Genomic DNA, 19,725 nt, shown 5'->3' with positions numbered 1-19,725 from the left:
ACTTGACAAGTGTCCTTGCTGCCTCTTCAAGCTGGGGCTTCCCTTGTGTGTGTGTGTGTGTGTTCTCTCTCATCCCCCCCCCCCCCTTGTAGGCTCGCCCCCCTCCTTGTAGGGATATTTTTGACTTTGGATGAGCAAGCCCCTTAGTCATCAAGCATGACTAAGCACTTGAAGTAGGGGGTGTTCCCACAAGCATCTCAGGCAAGCTTCTCAAGGCACCTCAAGCACCTTAATCATGCACCAAGTAAAGAACCTCAAGCATGGAGCCAGTCAAGCACCTCAAGCATCTTAATCAAGAACCTCAAGCAGGACAAGCACCTCAAGCACGACAAGCACCTCGAGTTTGGGCCGGGTTCCCACCTCAAGCTCAACCCTAGCTTACCTAAGGTCAAAGGACTTTTACACACATTATTGGAGGTCTTCAATGAAGCTAACCCTAAGGTCTTATGCTCCATTGGTTAGCCTTGCTCTTGATAGACCATCTCCCATTTGGGCCCCTTTACTATTGGCCCCGTGTTGAGATAGATCTATAAGCACATATCTATATCTTAACACTTGTTCCCGTTTATTCTCCCACATTAAGTGATCAATTTAATATGAGAAAATCATTTGGGTTGGTTAGATATTAGATTTTATGACATAGACCATGGCTAGCACTGCTAGGACAAGGAGCACATTGTTTTTGTTGTAGATTTCCATTAGCATACAATCCGTGGGCGCGAGAGCCACACAAAGAGCCGACGCACGCGCACGCGCACACACACACACACACACACACACACACACACACACACACACACACACACACACACACACACACACACACACACACACACACACACACACACAGGTATGGATTTTGCCTACTCCTTGCACTTCCCCCCCCCCCCTCCAAAAAAGCACCTCACGTCTCAAATGACCCCACCCGACAGTTTTCTTGTTGCCATAAAGTAAAAGACCACCACTTTGTGAGTATACATATGACCCTACTCAACAGTTTTCTTGTTGCCATAAAGTGAGTATACATACAAAACATATAAAATAATTAGAGGAACTTGTATCGCCACCAATACCTGCTTTCAGCATGAGCTCATGGAATTTTTGAGATTTTGACATGTGAGGTAAAAAATATGAACTTTTGTCACTAATTTCATTTATGTTAAACTATGTGTACTGTGTTACCTAAAATTTTGTATTGTCTATTTTTGTTTTACAGAATCTGATTCGAAACGCCTTTGCAACATGAGGAAACCTCCGATCCAAAGCAGCACACTCATGTGCTACCATGTCTTTTAGTTTTATGTGTATGCATCTATCAAGGATTATATGATTTTCCCATTTTGTATCCCAACATTCCGCTTTTAGTTTATATGTCATTTCAGTTTGAAGCATGCACTCATTTTTGTAATATAACCTTTCATATTATATAAAGATCTTTATACCTTTGGCATTTCAATCCCTTTGTATATGACACATTTATATTAATAAAATACAAATTCTCTTTGAATTTGGTGTCATCTCAATATTTTCAAGTTAAGTTGGTGTTGATCAATTTGTTATTCTCTTCGAAAGTTCAAATATGTTTACAATGGTGAATTGGGTTTCTTGGTCCTGCCACTCCAAAATTTTTGTACTTGCAAGCATCGATATATGTATCCATTTATATAATGGTTATGCAATGCCAATATCATAGTCGATATATGCATCCATATCTGTGTCAATGTATGTACATAGCGATGCAAATATTGACACCTATATCGATGTTTTGATTATGATGTAGATATCGACACATGTATCGACACTACAAGCGGAGGAAACCACTTTTTGAGTATACATATGACCCCACCCGACAGTTTTCTTGTTGCCATAAAGTAAACGACCACCACTTTGTGAGTATACATATAAAATAATTAGAGGAACTTGATTACATAATACTTCATTTTTTTTCAACAACAAATTCACCAAAGGTTTGTTGTGTCAAGGACACCACATTTTGTACCACCACCAATACCTGCTTTCAACCTGAGCTCATGGAGTTTTTGAGATTTTGACATGGTGAGGTAAAACATACAAACTTTTATCACTAATTTCATTTATGTTAAACTATGTGTATTGTATTACCTAAACTTTTGTTTTGCAGAATCTGATGCGAAACGCCCTTGCAACATGAGGAAACCTCCAATCCAAAGCAGCACAGTCATGTGCTACATGTCTTTTAGTTTTATGTGCATGCATCTATCAAGGTCGATTATATGATTTTTCCATTTTGTATCCCAACATTCTGCTTATAGTTTATACGTCGTCATTTCAGTTTGAAGCATGCACTCATTTTTTAATATAACCTTTCACATTATATAAAGATCTTTATACCTTGGGCATTCCAATCCCTTGTATATGACACAATTATATTAATAAAATACAAATTCTCTTCGAATTTTGTGTCATCTCAATATTTTCAAGTTAAGTTGGTGTTGATCAATTTGTTATTCTTTTCGAAAGTTCAAATATGTTTACAATGGTGAATTGGGTTTCTTGGTCCTGCCACTCCAAAAATTTTGTACTTGCAAGCATCGATGCATGTATCCATATATATAATGGTTATGCAACGCCAATATCACAGTTGATATATGCATCCATATCTGTGTCAATGTATGTACATAGCGATGCAGATATCGACACCTATATCAATGTTTTGATTGTGATGTAGATATTGACACCTGTATCGACACTATAAGGGGAGGAAACGAAGTTCATCTACATTGATACATGGGCATCATAAGTATGAAGAGCCCTTTATAGTGATGAGAGTTCAAATTTAATCCCCACCCTTCTAATTAGGTGGATTCTACATTCTTGGGGTTGATTTGGGCAAATTCTTGGACCGTACGCACTTATAAAACTACACTTAAGTTGTACTACCATCTTGATCTAGCCCTACTTAAAGCACACACTACCATGTAGAATTTCATATTGTTCAATATTTAAGGAGTATATGACACTTTATTTGAAGAACATTTTTTAGTGAGACATTTTTTCAATCTTTGTCTGAGTAACTTTTGCTTTTAAGATTCTTTTTGTGATGCCTCCCCTTTTCTTCCAGCCAAAAGCATGACATGGTCTAGTATTCTTATGTGGAAGTTAAAATGGGTGTTTCTTTAGTAACCAACGCAATACCGCTAGCTTTAGGAACTTACAATAATACTTACATGTAGCCTATATACCTATAGGAATGATCTGTGTGTGTGTGTGTGTGCATGCACGCATGTGCATGTGCACTTATGCCTGTGCACGTGCATCGGCTATGCACAATTTCAAGTAAATCCTCTATCTTACAAGGATTTCCATGCAAACTAATGCACCAACATGGTAGCTATTTCAAAGGACCTATATTCATTGTTCTCTCTTTATAAGGTCCATATGTTGGCTTTAGTTGAATGTATCCAACCCCTAGCACTTACCATACACATCTCGTTGTAAATGCTCACTTATTCCTTGCCATGATCCAAATTCTTTTCTCTCATAATCACGTACCTCGGAAAGACCTAATGATACTTCAATACAAATGACAAACCATGTATGTGCAAGAGGCTTGCCCCTCTTTTATAAACAACGGTAATTTGGCAGATGTGGATGCACTTGATACACATTTGCACCCATATTGAAGAGAGATGTTTTATTAATGTGCACAATATGGAAAACCGTAGGGTGTGCAAGAGGCCTTATAGCTTCCCATTTATATAGGCATATGGTATGTTGCATATTATGTGGTTTGCTATGTGTCCATGTGCAAATTCACATATGGACTACCACAACTCTCTCTCTCCCTCTCTCTCTCTCTCTCAATTTATATGGATCAGTGAGTTTGTGTGTATTTAAAATCACATTGGATACAAGAGAGGTAGATAATACTCAAGAGTGCTTGTCAATAATGTATGTGGGTATCATAGCTTCAAATGCATTAGGATGAGGAAAGACAACAATGCTCATGACTAGGAGTGGTATGCCTCTTCTCACAAATAAAGTGCTTGACCATTATTATCATCTTACAAGTTTGCAAATAAAAAAGAATGTTCATTTGGTTCTTCCAATTTTATATCATCATTTCATTAGGTAGCCGGCCGGCGCATTGATTGTAGTAATCAGTACTATACCTCTTGATGTATGGCTAGATTTATACTCAAATCGAATACGCAATGCACCAATCCTCTCTGCATGATAGCCATAAACCCATTTCTTTGCTCTTGTTTTAATTCATCATATACCCACATATGCTTGTAAAAGTTTTGTCCATTAAAATTACAACCAAAGCTTTTCTCCACATTAGCTTAATTAAAAATTTCACATGCTTGCACTCTCATGCTCTCATTTTTTCAATTCATACCAAAAACAAAAAAAACTAACATGTAAAAGAACAGCATGAGGCTATAGAGAGCTACAAGGTTCTTGATAAGTGAACGGCCTCCTTAATTTTGTACTCTGTTCTTCAAAGTCCTTATTTTTACAAAAAAAGCATACATGCATGGGGCGGTAAGGTCCACTTGTACATGTGCTTCTAGCAGTTGGCTATTATGGAGCATCAGTTCAACAAGAGAGAAGCAAAGTACTCTTCAAATTCCGAATCAATGGTGCGCTTCTTCATGCCACACAATGCCTCTGTGTCAGCATCACAGGCTAAAGCAAGTCAAAATAATTGTGTGAATGTCATGATTTGCAAATAAAAGTTCCAGTTAATTGGTTCTAGAGTAAAGAATCAAAAGTTCATCTTATAAAAAATGAAACATGTAGAGGATGGTGTAGCAATTGTCATGCTATCAACCCTTTCAAGAGGAGGAGGAGGACACCATAGAATTTCTAAGTATAACTAGCAATATAAAAGCATAGTGATGGTTTATGTGTAGATGCTTAGTAGGTTCAAGTGTATATGTGGGTCACTGTTAGAAAAAACCGGGGTCTAGTGTATTTTAACCGGCTGAAATCCTAAAATCCCGGTTAGATTTTGAGCTTGCCTTGAAGAAAACCGGGAAATTTTCACAAGTTTTAGTGTAATTACCGGCAAAAGCTTTAAATTTTTTGACCTAAAAACCGGGAGAATTTCGATTTTGCCCTTATTTTCTTCGGATAGGAAAAATGTATTTTTCTAGCCCTGATGTGGGTTCTCAAAGTTAAGCTAATTAATTAGTTCAGTATATGAGCCTTAGTTAAGCTAGAGTCTCCTAATCATCAATATATAATTATATATAACTACATGCCTTACAAACTCCTCTAAACAGAAAATGAAGGACCTTAATTAATTAAGTACACACCTTGCTGAAGTGTAGGCCTCCCTGATGAGTGGAGAAAGCCGGTGTCCGGGGATGAGAGTGAGAGACAGTACTGGGAATCGTATTGATGGCCGGCGTTGTCAATATCAACCTCCATAGATACAGTACCCTGCGCCTCATCTTCAAAATTCATCATCTCTTCATGGCTGCTGCTAGCAACAGCATCATCATCATGACCATTGTGGTAGGCACTGGCATCCACATTGGATATACAGGATAAGCTTTCATCATTGTCATCGTAGTCGTTGTCGCTGTCGTCGGCATCGGCGTCTTCACTACATTCCATGATACCATGATACCAAGTAGCATCATGATGAGATGTAATTTCCTCCGCAGTTGCCCGATCTGTTGAGGCTTCCTCTAAAGTGGGAAAGATCGGGCTGTCCACCTCTTGCTCACTTGAGCTAGGCAAGGGAGGTGTGATGACAGCAGTGGCGCGCTTCCTTTTGTTGAAGAGACGGCCAAGACCCATGCTACTAAGTATTTACCAGCTTGATTGTAGGCTGCTGCAATTGCAATTAGACGGAGAGCATGAGATGATGATGATGATGATGATCCAGCGCCTACCTATATATTATTATAAAGCGCCCTTCTTTCCGATCATGCATGACACTAGTGACTCTTCATTTCATGCAGTTTTTTTCCATCACTGGGCAGCCTCTCTCTCTCTCTCTCTCTCTCTGATCGACCGTCAGTACATGCAAATGGGTTTTCTGACGAGCTCTCTCTCTCTCTCTCTCTCTCTCTCTCTCTCTCTCTCTCTCGTGCTCTGAGTTTGCACAAAGGATTTTTTAAAGCGGCCGCTCTCTCTCCCTCTACTGTAAGTTCTTGCAAATGGGTTCTCCTTCACCTCTCTCTCTCTCTCTCTATACTGTCAGTTCATGCAAATGGGTTTCCTGAATCCTGACTCTTTCTCTCTCTCTCTCTCTCTCACACACACACACACGCACCCCAAAGTTCAAACCAAGATCGGCTGCGATCCCTTTCTCCCTCAGCGTCCCGACTCCTTCCCTCTCTCTCTCTCTCTCTCTCTCTCGCAGACTCCCATACACACCGTGGACACACACTAGTAATAGGGACCAGGGTGACCCGATAGGCTAGATAATTTTGAATCTAGGATTTAGCCGGAGAAAGAAAGGAGAGTGTGCGGGCCAGGGAGCCAATGGGAGGTCAGGTGGGCACGCTGGCAGCGGTCCCAAGCCACGTGGCCCAATAGGAGACAGCGATGATTCCGTACCGCGGTCGTCAGAGTCCCGCATGGATGGCCCACGTGACCACCCACGTGGGCGGGCGCCAACTAGAAGCCACAGCAGAGCAGACCATGTCCATTGGAATTTGGGATTGGCACGCACATTGCCCACATTCCGCTGTTCCTCCAACTAGCTGTTTTTGACTAAAATAAGCCGTGGAACTATCCCCGATGCTCTTTTGTGTTGGCTTTTCTAAGAGCTGCGTCCCGCCAGAACCTTACACGGGTTCGTTGGTTGTCTACGGAGCCCCTCCCATGCTGTATGTGGCTGCAGCATTTTGAGCGCTTCTTCAACCCATTGCAACCACCACAAAGTGTTGGAAATTTTCCCAAATTTGCAACACATCCCACTCATCTTTACACTAGCTGCCCCCGAGACACTCCCCAAAATACTTCACAGGGGCAACTTGCATCAACCCTTTCGCAATGAACCCTACTTATAGCAACTTGCATCAACCCTTTCGCAATGAACCCTACTTTCGCAATTAGGTTATAGCTCCCTTGCATCTTGCAAAAAACTTGTGCATAAGTGGGATCACCTTCCTGCACTTACAGAGCTTGCAAGTACAAAGGGTTGCAAAACCCCCCTCTAACGGCTTGGCGAGACGCAACTCTAACATAAGTTAGCCCCATCCCGCCTAAGTGATGGCAGTGCTCCATGGTGTGCAAATGCAATCACGTAGCATTTTTAGTGTATATAGCGCTCACCTTATGCACTAGCCGAACCCTTGCAAAAACTAGCTTAAAACCAAAATTTTATAGAGCATCAACATGTTAAGGCACCTACAAGTGCAATATGGGATGTAGAAACGAATAGCAGGGAGTCACTCACCAAGAAGAGCATTGAACACTATAATACATGGGGTCCACCATGTCCTCTTCTTTGTGGTCTACTTTCTCTCCAGTATCCTCCCCAACGTCCAAGTCAATGGTAGAGCAGGCTCCCTCGACAATAGAAGTGGTGGGTGAGCCAAGGGAAATGGGGACATGCCTCTTGCCTATAACCAGCTTGTCTTGCACATCATGAAACTCAAGAGATGGCACTTCCGAATAGGGAGTTGCATCCACCTCCTGAATTGAAAAGTAACACTAGTTTCGCCTTGACAATAGAAGTGGTGGGTGAGCCAAGGGCACTGGGGACATGCCTTTTGCCTATGACCAGCTTGCCATCCCTAGGACCAAATTTGCGAGAGCGGCAATAACCGTGGCTATGAACGCGATAGTGGTTTCTCAGCAATAAGCGTTGTAATAGTTGCGATAATATACCCGATGCTATTACCGCGACCTTTGTCGCTGCTATTACCGCGCTTATTGCTGCTACACGCCAATTCAAAAATAAAGGTGCTCATAATTTGGGTGGCTCGAATGAGCACCTTTATTTTTGACCTGCATAAAATAATGAAACATCAATTGTTTTTTAGAAGAGTATAAAAAATACCAAATAACTGACATTGAATTTACTTTGCCTTGACACTATAAGAGGAGTTGTCTATAACCGCTAACATTGTCGCGGAAAAACAAAGGAAAAAGGAGAGAAAAATTTGTGTAGGCGGCAATAACCGCGGCTATGAACGCGGTAGTGGTTTATCAACAATAAGCACGGTAATAGTCACGGCCAGATACCCGCTGCTATTACCGCAACCTTTGCCGCTACTATTACCGCGTATATTACCGGTAAACGCCAGTTCAAATATAAAGGTGTTCATTTGGGCCACCCAAATTTGAGCACCTTTATTTTTGACGTGCATAAAACAATAAGATATCAATTGTTTTTTGGAAGAGTATAAAAAATACCAAAGAAGTGAAATTGAATTTACTTTACCTTGACAATAAAAAATGTAGAAGATCAACTATTTAAAAAAGTTACAATAAAAAGTAAATAGCTGTATATACATTGTGCCACATTGGGACTTTACGAAAGTTTTGACAAAACATTTTTTTATCTAATCCTCATCGTGTCCAGAGGCACGTATGTTGGATCACTTTGACTCTACATAAACCCAAACAAAATTAAATAATTATCCACAACTCAAAAAAATTGATACAAGCTGATTACTTGTTTAAACTTACCGCTTGTAGTGGTCCAACCGTCGCGTCGAATTGCTCGTGACAGATGTGGTTGTTTTCAAACAACCATCGCCAAGTATCAAATTTTGTATGTTACTCCCAATACTTGACCATCTCTCTGGTTGGTTGAGAGAGAGTGACATTTTTCTAAGTTAGCAATAACAATACCAAATTATCAACTACAATCTTTATAATCAACGATATTTGACGTTATAATTCAAATAATCTTACATATTTATCCTTCCAAGCTCCCTTGCCTCCTGAGCCATAGTGCGTGGGAGTTTGTCAGCTTGCACGGGCCTCGCGTTGTTGTCTATATGATGAGCCCGTCGCAACTTGATCGATCTTCTCTTGAATTGCCCACTCCCACTCCGCGTCTGCCATGTTGCCACCGTGGTAACTCCTGTCTGGATCTCTAACGTGGTTGGCTGCTGCACGCCGCACACTGGATTGCTTGTTTTTTAGAAATGTCTTTATGTAGCCCTCCAACCATTGTTGTGAAAAACGTTGATCAGGGGCGTTTGGAAATCTAGCTAACAGAGTGTCCTCAATGTACCGTGCATGATGGGGCAGTTGGTCTTTGAACTTTATAAAACAATTCTTATACGTTGAATGTATAAGAATTTGTAGATGGTGTCGAAATGCCCTGCCCTGTGCTGTGCTGAAATCAACCTCCCCGCCATATTTAACCCTGTAGTAGCACCCATGCGTGTTTGGCACGGGTGCGTCAGTATCCTCGTCCTCTGCGTCAGGGGCGGCATGCTCTGAAAGTGGGGACTCCGTTCCCTCGCCACTACCAAAACATGCAAAACCACAAGATCCGCCGCCGCTTTGTCTCTTACGACACTCGCTGCCCTGAGACGAGCGTCGACGCGCGCTGCCAGAGGAAGTCCGTCAACGATGTTCTGGCGAATCCGGAGTGGAATGGAGTGGTGTAGGACCCTGTGATGCCATGGGAGTAGGACCCTGCGATGCAAGGGGAGTAGGACCCTACGATGAAATAGGAGTAGGACGATAGGAAGGGAGAGTAGAGGGAGGTGCCGTCGGTGCGAGGCTCTGTAGGTAAGGAGTCCCTCCCTGACTCCCCCATGGTGTACTCTGCGGAGAAATGCCATAGGTCGCAAGCTGCTGTGGAGTGTAGCGGCCAAACAAATGCTCCGTTAAATGGAGGTATTGCTCTCGTAAAGAAATAGCCCGCTGTAAGTCAGGATCTACGACCGGTGCAGGAATCTGAGAAGGGTAGGTGTAGGATGGCCATGCCTACAAATAACAAAAAAAAAACCTGACACTCATGGTTTATGGTTAACTACGTAGAAGCATTATTTATTTCTTTGTTTATTCTCATCGACTCAAGACTCGGGTCCACAGTAGGCGATGTCCACCCCGGGTGGGAGCCCACCTGAGATGTGAACCAACCAAAAGAAGAGCCAACTAACTGCTCCTCACCAGTTGGTCTGTCGTCTGACATCTACATTACAAAGAGCAATATAAGATTAATCTTTCCACCCTACTCACTCATCTAAATATACGTACACAAGTATATTACCACACAAACACGTAGATACATATACATACTAGTAGACCTAAGTAGAGGCTAGTAGTGCCAAAAGTCAGCTGCACCTCTATAGATATCATCGTAGTCTCAACCGTGGTAAAACCAAAGGTACGTTGCGGTAATCCATGCATGAGTGGATCAATGACCACAACGCCACGATTAAAAAAGGACTATACCCAAGAGAAAGCGTCTAACCTTTGGATGCTATGCTCCCGTACTTAGTGCCTACATATATGCATAAACAGATATATATGTTCACACATATATAGTTAAGGTTGTAAATGTAGCTGCCATCATTTTGTGTTGGGTGCACCTAAATTCAACGTGTAAGTGATCAATTGATCGTAACATTACAATTCTCTCCCAGAGGATATATATATTAGAACAGAAACACGTAGATACATACCCCGATACATACACATACTAGTAGACCTAAGTAGAGGCTAGTAGTGCCAAAGGTCAACTGCACCTCTTTAGATATCATCGCAGTCTCAACAGTGGTAAAACCAAAGCATTGCGGTAATCCATGCATGAGTGGATCAATCACCGCAACGCCACGATTAAAAAAGGACTATACCCAAGAGGAAGCATCTAACCTTCGGATGCTATGCTTCCATACTTAGTGCCTACATACATGCATAAACAGATATATATGTACACACATATATATGTTAAGGTTGTAAATGTAGCCATCGTTTTGTGTTGGTTGCACCTAAATTCAACATCTAAGTGATCAATTGATCGTAACATTACAATTCTAATGTAGTGCAATAAGATTCTATTTCTCTCACTCTATCTCTCTCTCTCTCCATCCCAGAGTCATGTCTATGCCTCTATGTAAAGCAAGCACTCTCAGAGATGAGAAGCCAAACATGGACGATATCTTTTGCCGAGGCATGGAGGTCTCGGCTAAGGTCATGGTGGCTTTGGACTTGGGCACCACTTTTTCGGGCTTCGCGTACGTCCACAAGAGCGACCCCAGGGACATCCACCATGTCCTAGAATGGCCTCATAAAGTGAGGTAGCCGCTTCATCCCGTTATTGCAAAACATAGATCAGCATGTTTTACAAGTGGAACCCATTGTCTTCTACCTACACCCTCCAAGCTTGGGGATGAGCTATCCTTCGCTTTCTCTCTCTTTCTTTCTCTCCCTCTCTTTCTCTACCTCTTTCCCTCTCTCCATCTCTTTCTCTATCTCTCTTTCTTTCTCTCCCTCTCTTTCTCTACCTCTTTCCCTCTATCTCTCTCTTTCTCTCCCTCTTTCTCTCTCTCTCTCTCTCTCTCTCTCTCTCTCTCTCTCTCTCTCTCCCTCTCCCTCTCCCTCTCTAGTTACTCTCTCTTTCCCTATCCCTATTTCCCTCTATCTCTCTCTTTCTCTCCCTCTTTCCCTCTCTCACTCTATCTCTCTCTTTCTTTCTCTCCCTCTCTATCTCTCTCTTTCTATTCTTCCTCTCTTTTTCTCTCTCTTTCCTTCTCTCCCTCTCTTTCTCTCTCTCCCTCTCTATCTACTCTCTCTCTTTCCCTATCCCTATTTTCCTCTATCTCTCTCTTTCTCTCCCTCTTCTCTCTCACTCTATCTCTCCCTCTATCTCTCTCTTTCTTTCTCTACCTCTCTATCTCCCTCTTTCTATCTCTCTATCTCTATTCCTCTCTATCTACTCTCTCTTTTTCCCTATCTCTCTCCCTCTTTCCCTAACATGGCTTCCCTCTATCCCTATCCCTATCTCTTTCCCTCTCTCTCTCTCTATCTACTCTCTCTCTTTCCCTGTTTCTCTATTTTTCTATCTCTCTCTCTCTTTCCCTCTCTCTCTCTTTATCTGTCTCCCTCTCTCTCTCTAATATCTCTCTCTCTCTCTCTCTCTCTCTCTCTCTCTCTATCTATCTAACATCTCTCTTTATCTATTTCTCTCTCTCTCTCTCTCTCTCTCTCTCTCTCTCTCTATTTATCTACCTCTATCCCTCTTTCTCTTTCACTCTCTTTATCTATTTCTCTCTCTCTATCTAACATTTCTCTCCCTCTCTATTTATTTATCTCTCTGTATTTAACCTTTACCTCTCTTTATCTAACATTTCTCTCCCTCTCTCACTCTCTTTATCTATTTCTCTCCCTCTCTTTAAATCTCTCTCTCTATCTCTTTCTTCATTTATCTCTTTCTCTCTCTCTATTTCATCTAACACTATCCAAACAATCAATTTCAAAACGTGCATGACAAATCAATCATTTCCAAATGTACGTAGCAAAGAAACCATTTTCCAACGTGCTTAGCAAAACAACCATTTCAAACAAACTGTGCGAAACAACGGTTTCCTAATGAACGAGGTATGTTATAATGGATTCTCTATTTCTTTTAATTTATGTGTGTGTGTGTGTGTGTGTGTGTGTGTGGTAGAAAACAAAAGGAGAAGAGGGAGGATGTGCTTTTGTGTTTACCTCTTCTTTGTAGCGCGGTTGAGCTTCGAAGAGGTTGAGCGTCCAAAGAAGATGGCAGAATACCCCCTTGCCGAAACTTGGACGAAACCCTCTTCGACGAAACTTGAGAAGATTGGAGAAGGGAGGGGAGGGAAGGGGGGAGGCTTGTTGAAGGAGAGAGAGATGGGGAGTGGGGGAGGGGAGGGGGACGAAGCTTGGGAGCGATGACGGAGAGCAAGAAACACAGGGAAGGTAGGGTATGCTGCAAAAACACGGCATACTCTGTCTTCTTTCCTTTTTTAGATGCCAGTTATTACCGTGGCTATTACCGCGCTTATTATCGCCCATATTACTGCGGCTAGTACTGCGCTTATTACCGCCCATATTACCGTGGCCAGTCATTTCAAACGGATACATGCGAATCCGAGGTTGCGGGGAGGGGGGGGGGGGGGGGGGGGGGGGGGGTACAAACCACCCCCCTACCCTTAGCTATACATTATTTCATTTTTTAGCCTTTTGAGTTTTTTGATGAAGATTTTTAATTTTTTATGGATACTTTATTTTATATTACTTTTAAATGTTTATTAATTGATTTTTTTTAAATTTCTTTTAGTTAAAAAATAATTTTAACAATCATTGTCATTTATTCCCTTTGACTTCAACTATATGTGATTTTTTTAATGGAATTAAGTGTTTTTTTAATTATTTGGTTTTTAGGACACATGACTAAATAAACAACCTTTCGCGTGTGCAGGACATCGACTGGGATGATCGTGGTCCTCCTGGAGGCCCAGAGCAACATCGTTGGCTCAAGGAAAAACTACCTTATCCTTGCGCGAAGTGCAAAAGGGCAATTCTTCACTTGAGGCGCATTGCTTTGGAGCATGTGGAGAACGAAGGGCTTTGGCATCCTCAGAAAAGCACTCGAAGAGATGATAGTACGACTCACCCGTCGCTTGAGGAGGTGTCCCATTGGTTTGTGTTCGGTGGTGGTGCACCGGTGCGCAAGGCCGAACGGCAGAGGCAAGAGCGACTGGGCGAATTGGGTGCACCGCATGGTGATCTTGCTGTTGGCTCTACGTCGGCAGCTCCTACGGCGTCTTCGTCACACTTTGAGGTAGAGGATGAGTACATGTTCGACATGTGTGATGAGTTACTAGCTCATGACCGTGACGTGTGCGAAGAGGATTGTCAGCCCTGCACTAAACGGGCTGCCTAAACGGAGAATGGATTGATGACGAGTGCTCGAACATCTCTTTACGACGGTGCACGGTACTCGGTGCTCAGAGCATCGTTGGAAGTACTCAGCTTGCAAGGAAAATTCGGTTGGAGTAATGCAAGTGTCAATGCACTACTTCTATAAGTATGGAATGTGGCTTTATATACTCTCTCCCTCTCTCTTTATGGTGTCTTCTTCTAGGAATTACACTAATACGCATGTTTGTTGTAGTTTGATGGGAAAAATGTTTCCAATTGTATGACTTAATTTCAGCCAAGGTGCAATTGAACCTTCACTAAGATTTGCAGCTCTTATTTATGCACTATTTGATGATCACCACATGCCTCCAGATTGTCGACGAGCTAGATCGTATGTCACTGCAATTGAAATGGAGTACGAGTGCATCCATGCATGCATCAACGATTGCATGCTATACCGCAATGAGCATGGATATGCTACCTCATATCCTGTGTGCGGGGAGGCACGATACAAGACAGGTGTGAGCGGGGCACACCTACCCCGCAAGGTATTAAGACATTTTTCATTAATTCCTCGCATCCACCACATGTTTAAAACAAGGTCTATTGTGGAGCTTCTCGCGTGGCACGCAAACCATCGCTCAAATGATGGAATGATGCATGTCCCTGCCACCTCCATGGAGTCACATCGAAACTCAATGGCCAGAGTTTGGGTTGGAGCCTCGACACTTGAGGCTTTGGTTAGCAAGTGATGGTGTCAAACCCTTCGGCACTAAGTATACTTCATGGATCACATGGCTTGTGGTGATCGTCAACTACAATATTCCACCATGGGAGACAACCAAGAAGGGCAATATACTTCTTTCCTTGCTTGTGCCAGGGAAGTATAAAGTGTCAAATATTGACATTTACCTTGAGCCCCTCATCGAGGATTTGGAGGAGTTATGAAGAGGCATTCCTGTTGTCAATGTCTCACTTGCAAAGGGGGGGAGAGAGGCTCAAGTGAGGGGAATCCTGGGCTTGGAGAGATTTCCGGTAACCCCCTATCCTCTATCTCTATTTCCCTCATTCTCTCTCTCACTTTAGCTCCCTTTAGCTCACTTTAGTTCACTCATCTCTCTAACCATATGATATGTATGCAGGGTTGTCCACATCATGCCACAATGCATGTCCTACTTGCGGGCCATCGTTGGTGACGGAGAGGCCAGATTCCTTGCACAAGGTAATCGATCTAAACAACCATCGTTTCTTACCCCAAGGGCATATCAAGCACAAGACTCCAACAAATGGGAAGGCTCCTCTAAAGGCAGATTGGGCAACCATTTGGGAGAAACACCACAACAACAATCCGGCTCCGTGTCCTCCACCAAAAGGTATGTCAAGGTATTCCATATTTTTAAGGCTTCCATATTGGAAGGACTTAAAAATACAACACCTCTTGGATCCCATGCACATATTAAAAAATGTAGCCCAAACACTCTAGGACCACATTATTCGCAAGAATGTATCTTTGGGTGCGAGGGAGTATTTGAGGATTTTAAAACGTCTCACCACCTTTGCCACTCCACGGCATGCCCCATTAAATGGAAAGATTGTGCTTCCTAAAGAACCATGGATGCTAGCAAAAGACGAATTAGACAAGGTGAAGGGTACCATTGCCTCTACTACACACCAACATGATAAATGAGGTCGTTAAAGGAAGCTTTTACAAAAGAGAAGAAGGGTGGAAGCGTTCAATTGTATGGGTTGAAGTCCCACGATTGGCACAAGATGCTTCAGGTAATCTTCATACTCCCTATTCTATCTATAGTTTGTGTGTATGACTATCACTCACTTTCCCTTTTCCTGATTTACATTGTAGTTCATTCTGCGATTGAGTATGTGTATATGTCAGGACAACAAATTCAGGGACGCTATTTTCAAATTACAAGATCTAGTAAGGTACAGCACAAGACTCCACTCGACTACACCTTTTTTATGTACACAATATTTTCAACTAGCACTTAGTGTATCCTTGTGTGATTTCTTGCAGATTTGTGAGCTCCAAGGAAATCGAAATAGATGCTATCCCTGCTGCTCAAACACTTGCAATAGAAACTGTGTGCGCCATTGAAGATGCATTTCCTTGATCGGTCCTTCTTAGTCAAATTCACCTCTTGGTTCACGTAGTGGAGGAGATAGCTATATGTGGAGTAGAGCACGCACGATGGGTGTTCTTCTTAGAGAGGTTTTTAAAGACTCTCAAATATTTTGTGTGGCTACGTCTCAACCAGAGGTATGTATGGCCGAAGGGTGGATTGTTCAAGAGGCATTTGTTTACATATCAGAGTATTTGGCACAAGTTGATCCTTCAATGCCTCGCATGTGGTCAGGGAGATGCAAGGATGACTTCACACTTGACAAGTGGAAAGGGGAAACTACTTAACATAGATATGAATCTATCCTGAGTGGTCGATAACTTTTGCATTCTCAATGCAAAGATTATGACCAAGTGGGTGAACTTGTGGATAGTGTCAAAAGGCAAGGTGTTTGCAAGAGAGGGAAGCATGGAAACAAGCACATGGAGGAAGGAGGCCACCCCTAGTGCCTAGACACCTTGCATGTTTCCCAAATCTCATTAGTGCAGAGTGGATTCATGAGATAATGACCGAGGCAAAAGCGCGCGGAGAAGACATCACCAACAAAGAATGGGAGTATGCACGAGGCTACGTACCAAAGGTAGAGTACTCATATACCTAAACGATATTGTCTTGCTATTTCTTGAAATTATCTTTAATATGTATTTGATAAATTAATATATTTCTCTATTTTGTAGTGCCTTTCCTTTAACTCTATGTGGTCAAAGGGTCGTCACTTTCGTACGCGCCACATTGACGAGCGTAGAGCCACCATGGATTGTGCCATCATGGGCAACTTTGACACAGACAGTGATGAAGCCAGGTACTGCAGAACTTTTAAAAATATACCAAAGGTTAATTTTAGAACTTTTCATAGCTTCATCTTCGAGTGCGAGTGGTTTGCAAATGTGTCTAGACGACATGAGAATGGCCTCTACATGGTGGACTCTAGTGTGCATCACACAAGAGGTATGAAAATTTAGTTTTACCGCGCAATTGTGAGCAAGTGAGTGACATGTACCTTTTTTATTCTTATTTACTTGTAGCTTAGTTATACCAATGTTACTCACTTTGAGCTTCTATTTTATAGGTCATCTATATCCCAGCAATCCACCAACCAAAACTTTGGTTCGTAATTCCTGTAACACCTCAGGGAGAACCATTTTTTCCACTAATGAAGTGGAGACTATCTTCGACCCTCTTCCACCTCCGACTTTGGATGAGGTGAAAACAGAGGAGAGGGAGGTCGATGAATTAAGTCCGGCGGCAACAAGTCTTAGCGAGGATGATTGTCATGATGATGAAGATGATGAGATGAAGGATGATGAACTCGAAGATGATGAAGCTGGCAATGCATCCACAAACAACAATTCAGTTTCTCTCTTTATTGATTTAGGAGCCATGGGCTTAGAATTGAATGATGCTTCATGTAGAGATCTTTTGGAAGATGACTCATAAAAAATTTAAAGTTATGAAGTTTTTTGATCATGTAATCCATTCACCTCTCTCTCCCTCCTCTTCCTCTCTTTAGATTTGAGAATATGCTCAATTATGTTAATCAATTGACAATGATCATTTTGTTATTCGTGGAATTCCCGAAGAGAAGTTAGAGACACCTCCTTCTCTTGCCATTGTTATTGAAGATTTCTTCAAAACCCACTTTGGCATGTCCGGAGTTATGGTCTATGGAGCACATAGAGTGGGGAAGCAAGGAGCTCCTCGCTCGGGAGAACGGCCAATTGTATGCACCATGCCGGATGAGACCAAGCGAAAGATTATCCTTGATAATAGTTGGATCTATTTGAGGGATACAAAATGTTTTGTATGTGAAGATCGCACTATTAAGCAACAAAATATGCGTCGCAAGGCATATGAGGAAAAGAACAATAAAAACAAGGAGATCTCTCATGAAGAAAATGTGCCCAAGGAGGAGGCAAGTCTCTCAAGCAAATAGGGATGCGTGACCTATGAGACCGAGTTACAATTGAAAATATGCTTTTGGAATTGTAATGGATACCCATGGAATGCGGGGGTTGGCATTGATGAACTAACAAGAAAAGCCGATGTTGTACTTCTTGTTGAAACTTGGGAGCATGATACACAAAGGATTAACGGCTTGGAGGATTACAATGTACATTCATTGATGTGGTCAAAGAATCTCAAGCAACGAAGAGGACAAGGAGCGTTAGCATGTATGGTTAAGAAAGGATTGGAAGATTTTGTATCAATTGTGAAAGATGACAAGTACAAACGTTATGTATGGCTGAAAATTATGACACCAAAAAGAGCACCCATTTTTGTAGCCGGTTGCTACATTCCTCATCATGATTCTCCCTTTTATGCTTGCATGGATAGAGATCAACCATTTTCTGATTTGGAAGAGGACATTTCTTATTTCAAAGGTGAAGGTGATGTTATTGTATTTGGGGATATGAATGCTCGCACAAAAACATTGCAACATGATACTCAACAATTTGATATGCCATACATTTCAAGAGAGTTGGAGGAAGTTCACTTGCATGATCGTACTTCAATGCATGAGAAAGAGCCGGATCACTATGGAAAGTTACTTTTACACATGTGTAATAGCACGGGTATGCTCATTGCCAATGGTGTATCTTTGTGGAGTGGAACCAATGGATTTACATGTAGGAGACACATTAGGCAAAATTTGGACTCACAAAGGGGCCCTTTAAGGAGTTTGACTTTACCTCTCTCTACCAAAACGGGCGCATGGATAAATTTTTGCAAACAAACTCCAAAGTTGGCGGAGGTTTGACAGTTAGAATGTCCTCTTCAAGCTCTATCTATTGATATATAGCACGCCATGAGATTCCTCATATTTTAGAAAATCCTTTTTTTGATGCACTGAGATTTTGACAGAGTTGTCACATCATAGGTGAATCAAAAAAAGAATCTTCTAAAATATGAGGAATCTCATGGCGTGCTATATATCAGTAGATAGAGCTTGAAGAGGACATTCTAACTGTCAAACCTCTGCCAACTTTGGAGTCTGTTTGCAAAAATTTGTCCATGCGTCCATTTTGGTAGAGAGAGGTAAAGTCAAACTCCTCAAAGGGCCCCTTTGTGAGTCCAAATTTTACCTAATGTAATGGGGATAGTGTGATTGACTATATGCTACTCTCTGAAGCCATCATGTATCGAATAAAGAGTTTTATGTTTGGTCAATGGACCCCGGAATCCGACCATCGCACCTTATGTATTGACCTTTCATGTGGAGAAGCAACTAAGCATGATAATCTCAGCCAAAGGAAAGAGAATGTATCACTATGTATGGATTTCAAACGGGCACCAATGTACCTTGAAATGGTTGAGCAAAAATTATGGATGACAAAGCTTCAATGTGATGCACCACTGGAAACTAAATGGGAAGCTTTCAAGAAAGCTATTTGTTCTTGTGCGGAAGAATGCTTTGCCATAAAGCATCTCCATGGTATCAACAAAGATAGATCACGCAAAAGGTGGTTTGATAAAGAATGTCAAGATGCTCGAAAGTCCTTGATAAAGCTTGATGCAACTATGGACAAAGACAACTATCAAAGTCATTTGCATACATACAAGGCATTGATTCAAAAGAAGAGAAGAAGATGGGAAGTAAAGCAACAAGAATTTCAAGTCCAAGAAAAGGCACATGCATGTGGAAGATTTTGGAGAAACTTGAGAGGCAAGTGGGTTGAGAATTTTGGTAACTTGAGTCTAGTGGATATGTACACACATTGTAGGCAATTATATGAGCAAGCAAATACTGAAAAAATGCCATTTTATGGTTCACTCCCATGTATGCCGT

General features: G+C 41.9%; 1 protein-coding gene across 2 annotated transcripts; it reads right to left on the bottom strand.

Annotated features, from left to right (window-relative positions):
• Positions 1 to 4,305: 4,305 nt before the first annotated feature.
• LOC147440322 (far-red elongated hypocotyl 1) lies at positions 4,306 to 6,379 on the bottom strand. Of its 2 annotated transcripts, none has more exons than XM_086483503.1 (2): positions 5,304 to 6,379; positions 4,306 to 4,671 (listed from the first exon to the last, which is right to left on the bottom strand). In XM_086483503.1, exons 1-2 carry the CDS (start codon positions 5,791 to 5,793, stop codon positions 4,577 to 4,579), a joined length of 585 nt encoding a protein of 194 aa, XP_086339629.1. In that variant the 5' UTR covers positions 5,794 to 6,379; the 3' UTR covers positions 4,306 to 4,576. The 2 variants fall into 2 exon arrangements, with proteins under 2 accessions (XP_086339629.1, XP_086339630.1); XM_086483504.1 differs by having other exon boundaries at positions 4,360 to 4,653; positions 5,304 to 6,376.
• Positions 6,380 to 19,725: the final 13,346 nt, after the last annotated feature.

Source organism: Adiantum capillus-veneris, chromosome 15 (genome assembly GCF_014529385.1).
Source record: "Adiantum capillus-veneris isolate H3 chromosome 15, ASM1452938v2, whole genome shotgun sequence".
Taxonomy (NCBI): domain Eukaryota; kingdom Viridiplantae; phylum Streptophyta; class Polypodiopsida; order Polypodiales; family Pteridaceae; genus Adiantum; species Adiantum capillus-veneris.
This window is presented reverse-complemented; position numbering and strand designations above follow the sequence as displayed.